At 51.9% G+C, this 4,991-nt stretch overlaps 1 protein-coding gene across 2 annotated transcripts in view; it reads left to right on the forward strand.

Moving 5' to 3' along the window:
• The window catches only part of LOC113210479 (zinc finger protein 135), a 177,425-nt gene that overhangs the window by 46,928 nt on the left and 125,506 nt on the right, over positions 1–4,991 (forward strand). Inside the window, exon 1 of one of the 2 annotated variants that reach the window (XM_052265874.1) lies at positions 2,524–2,541. The exons of the other annotated variant lie outside the window; for it this stretch is intronic. Within the exon in view, the coding sequence (XP_052121834.1) occupies positions 2,539–2,541 (3 nt within the window). The 5' untranslated portion in view covers positions 2,524–2,538. Of the gene's footprint in view, positions 1–2,523; positions 2,542–4,991 lie in introns of those variants that run through there. 2 annotated transcript variants of the gene reach the window in all.

Raw genomic sequence — 4,991 nt, forward strand, 5'->3', positions numbered from 1 at the left:
CCCGCCACGCCCCTCCATTCATTCCGCCGTTCGTTCGTCCATTCATTCGTTTGAGGCGAAACTCTCTTCCGCCCCTCTCTGGCTGGCGCTCCGTTCGGTCGCCGCCGCGCCGGCCGCCCACTGCTGACCGCACACTGGAGGGCCGGGCGCGGCCCGCGCTCGCGGCTGTCGCGGCTGCGGAATCACAGGGATCGGGCTCAAAACACGGAATCATAATGGTATTCAAGCTCGGCAGTTTTACTCGGAGTCAAACGGAGCCAAATGATAGAGCGGCGGCGGTGCGTAGGACGGCGGCGGCGGTGCGTGCAGCCTGCCTAATGAAGCGTTCCGCATTATTCTCCAATTTAACATTAATTAGCGCGTTTTGTTGGCCGCCTGTTTGTGCTTGGCGTGCGGCCCAGCGGCAGCCCCCTGGCAGCGCGGCCCAGAGGCGGTGGCAGCGCCACACAGCGAGAGAGGGACTCGGAGAGGGACTCGGAGAGGGATGGGGACTGGTCAACTTGTCGCGGGGGGGATTACACATGCACGCGCTCACGAGCGTGCGCACGCACTCGCACTCGGGGAGAAAAATGATGCAGGGGCTCACGGCGACACCCGAGGAGGTGTGAGGTTTGGAAAATAAAGTGTCTCGTGTTTTGAAGGGAAATGTGGTTGGCTGGTATTAAGAGAGTGGGCTTGTTAATTAAAATCGAGAGTAGGTGCTAGGCCGATGTGTCAACTTCGAGAAATTGGGAAGGAATCCTGATACAACAAGGGAAGGGAATAAATCAACTCTTTATTGCGTCACTTCCTTGAGTCGGAATCACGAATCCGAGGGCGGTATTTTCCCCACCAACGTTGTTTGAAATGAAAATTCGTACCCCACCGCTCCGCTCCACCCACGACGCGAGGTCGGCCCACGACGGCCCGCCGCCTCCCACACCTCTGATCGAATGCTTTCGTGTGCCAATGACGCATGCATGATTCAACACACAACAGCCTTCCCTCCGGGGCTCCTGCCGAGGCCCCTTCGAGTATTCAAACAAACAGGGGCGTACTGGCCAGGTCGGGGAGTCGGGGATCCCCGACTGGGCCCCCCTTCGGCCGGGGCCCCCCGGGCCCCTCTGGGCCCCCACAGGGGGCCCAAAAGAGTTCCCCGATAGGGTGATAAATGTTCAACACTGCTGAAAATGCACTCTGAAGTTTTAGAGTGCAAAATGTCTGAGTGCAGTTACACACACAAATTTCGCGGATCCGAGAGTGCGAATTGCTGAGTACTTCTGCACTCAGAACACCTCTGAGAGTGACTTAATCAGAGTGAGTGCAACTTCAAACAATTTACTTCCTACTATATGTGGTTAAGGAACGACAGGGAACAATGTTCTGGGGGTCAGAAACGAGGCGGAGCCGAATTTGTGGTCCGTTTCGTCGTATCTCAACTTTTGAAATTTCGTGACGAAAAATTGTGGTCCAAAAGGTAAGGCAAGGGAATCCCAGTACTAATTTTGAACGTAGATTCCGAATATGAACTTAGTTTTCTCGTATTACACTTAGTTGTATACGAACTCGAAACCAGTTTTTGCGACACTCTGGAGACGTCACTTAGGAAAGGGCACTCTCAACTTTCACACTCTAGCGGACCGAAGATTTCAGAGTTCACATACGCACTCTAAAAATTTGTGAGTGCAAACCTGTGCACTCACAAATTTTTGGAGTGTCATGGTCAGAGTGCAAGAGCCACTCAGAAATTCTCTGAGTGGCACTCTTAACTCTCCCCTACACTCACAATTGTACAGAGCACTCAGAATATTGAGAGTGTCACTTAGAATTTTCAGAGTGTCACTCTCAAAATTCTGAGTGCATTTTCAGCAGTGAATGGCCGTTCAAAAGCACACTTTTGGTGCCATCCAGTGCCAGTCAGAACGCATTTTGCGCTCTACAAACCCAAAAATTCGCGCTCCTAGCGCTCGCACAGTTCTTTTTCCCTGACCCAGATATTATGAAAATTGTTTTGTTCCCGATGCAGGAAAATTTGCAATGAAATTCGGGGCAAAAATAGGCTCCGGTGATTTGTGGGCCGTAAATAAATTGTGAAGAAATACCCCAAAATTTTCTTGCTCGCTCCGCTCGCGAAATTTTACTGCTAAGCCCCATACCCCGCCCTGCCCTCACTGTTTTGTCTATGTACCTAAAGGACAACATGGTGCTTTGCTGTGCGCTCAATCACAAAAGATGTGAGGAAATACAAAATTTCCCCCCTTTTTTACGGCAAAGTCGGGTAAAAAACTTAGTTGCCCCTGTGAGGTAGGCAATTCGGGGGCCCTTTGGGTGCATCCCCGACTGGGTCCTTGACCCCCCAGTACGCCCCTGCAAACAAATGACGGGTAATGTGTGTGTGTGTGTGTATTTTTTGCTCTGCGCTCTTTTGTATTTGTGCCTCTTTTAAAAGTCGTATCGTTTTGCAGACTGCCTTTTGTTTTACAGCGTACGCCGTTTGGAAATCTCCAGATAGTTCGGCATGGGAACGTCGCGCGCGGCAGAGTTAGCGAGCTTGTGTGAATGGTATGTGTGCCTGGCCGGTATCGCCGAATTCATCGCGCGCGCGCAGGCCAGGCGCGGCTCTGCGGCTCTCCGTACGGCTCGCCGCGAAATGGACGCTTATTTCGGTCCGTTGCTCGTCGGAATCGCACGGAATGCCGCAGTTTTGACGTTGGTCGAAAGCCATAACAATCGGTGACGTCGCGCCTGGCAGAGCGCGGGCCGCGGCGGGTGATTTAACGCTGCGGTCACTCATTGCATTTCTTAGTCGAGCAGTGCGTGCTGCGCGAGCTGCGAGTGCGTGAGGCGACCTTGTCAAGGATGAATGACTCGCAGTGTGCCACGGGCCGGCCGGCCGGGCGCGGCGGGGTGGGTAAGGCAATCAAATCTTCCTTTCCGAGCGAGACCTGTTTCTCCTGCTGGGGGACTTTAACGCGCCCGCGGACCAGAGCGCCGCCGCCGCCGCCGTTGCGGACCGCTCACCGCTTTTACACTTGAAGCCGATTTTGCTTTTGTTTTTACGAGCATGGTTATTGATATCGTCATTTTTGTCAGTGCCTCCAAAAGGGCTGGCTCTTGCGGGCTGATTGCATTTTGCTCGCAGGCGAATGAGCCCCACTGGAAAAACAAAGGTGTGATATCCTACCTTTCCAGGGGTGTTAAACTCGTTTTAGGGGTGCTAAAGAGTATATTTTCAGTTTCGTCAAAATATTTTCTATGTGAGCAAACCGATTACATTTTGAGATTCATTATCGCATTCCTCGCAAAATTCCGCGTCAAACGAGCCTACATGTGATAGGGTTCAGATAAGCGGTCAGCGAATGAAAAGCAAGTCAAAAAGTACAAAAAATGAAATCAATCTAAGCCATTTTTGAACAGAACCCCATCATATGTAGGCTCGTTTGACGCGGAATTTCGCGTAGATTACGAAAATAGGTTTCAGAATCCATTTTTTTTCCATGGGAAAGAAATATTTCGAAAAAACATAAATTGTAATGCCTTTGGAGCTTTAACGCCTTTTAAAGGTAGGATATCCTACCTTTGTTTTACCAGTGCCGCCAGGGTTTTCGATTCTAAAATTTTCATATTATTTTCAATGAAATTGACTTTTTGCCTGGACGTACCTAAAGAATGGCATACTTTCGAAAGATCTGTCAAGGCAAAAGATCAATTAAATTGGAAATAATATGAAAATTTTAGAATTGAAAAACCTTGCGGGCTCATGCGGGCTCATTCGCCTGCGAGCAAAATGCGTTCAGCCCGCAAGAGCCAGCCCTTTTGGAGGCACTGATTTTTGTTGTTATTATTACTTTCATCATTATTTTCCTTTAAGTGAACCCGGTCAGTATGGTCGGCGACTGCCTGCCACACGAGGTGGCGACTGAAGGGTGGCGCGCTGCTCTATACGTCGGCCCGATGCCCAATAATAGCGCGGTCACGACCGGGAGGGAGGCTCGATAAATGAGGGCCCTTGATTCTCGTGGACGGCGAGGATAAATATGCGGGACAGCGGCGCCGCCGCCGCCTTGCACGCCTGCTCGCCTGACCCGAGAGAGCGGCGCGGGGAGAGGGGGTTCTGTCAACAGTTCCTGACCGGATCCACCCATCCCACGACGTCCCCGAGGCGCCCATGTGGGTGGGTAGGTTAGGAGATGCCCACTAATTACCATGGAGGGGCCAACAACGGTCATGACGATATAATAAACTTGGAGTTGAGTTGCTCGGCCGCTACTCGAATGACAGGCGCTGCAACAGGACACGAGTGTTACAAATTTAATCATCCTGCTTTCTTCTTCTTCCTTTTTATTTTCAAAGTCGGGTGGAGGAAGGATTATTTGTGAGGGGGGGGGGGGCAGTATAGATGCAGTGACAGAGCAGTCGGACGGAGGGCAATTTGTTTCCTCATTGCCGACTGGTCCTTCGCGTGCGGTCCGGGCCCGCCGTGTCCTTACGGCGCCCTGCGGCTGTTTGCGGCGCCAGCTTTGGACCAGCCTTTTGCATGATATGATAAGTTATGCGCGGACCTCCCCGGTCGTTTACCAACTTAACGTTTCTCGTCCGTGGAGCTGGTGCATATTTTAACTCGCTATTTCGCGGCCATCCTTGATCTAGACTCTTTTTTATCGGAGGTATCAGAGTGTTGGCTTTTTGTTACTGCGTTCCGGTTCATCATCATAATGATCACAGTCAATTTAGAACGATTTAGGGGGACACCTTCCACCCCCACGAAACACTTACAAACGAGTGTTTTGCCATGATAATCTTCTTGCAGCTACGACGCAAACGAGCGTGGAGCCGTTCCACCGGATCATTTTAGAACTGTGCCGAACCAGAGAGGAGCTCTGATGACCCTCCTCCTCCTCCTCCTCCTCCTCCCCCTCCTCCTCCTCCTCCCCCTACCCGGTGCCCCGTGGTCACGGCTCTCGGATGCGCGCCCAGCGTGCCTCCATCCGGCCCAGTCCTGGGTCGCGGAT

The sequence above is a fragment of the Frankliniella occidentalis genome, unplaced genomic scaffold, assembly GCF_000697945.3.
Source record: "Frankliniella occidentalis isolate FOCC.00 unplaced genomic scaffold, Focc_3.1 Scaffold32, whole genome shotgun sequence".
In the NCBI taxonomy this organism is placed as follows: domain Eukaryota; kingdom Metazoa; phylum Arthropoda; class Insecta; order Thysanoptera; family Thripidae; genus Frankliniella; species Frankliniella occidentalis.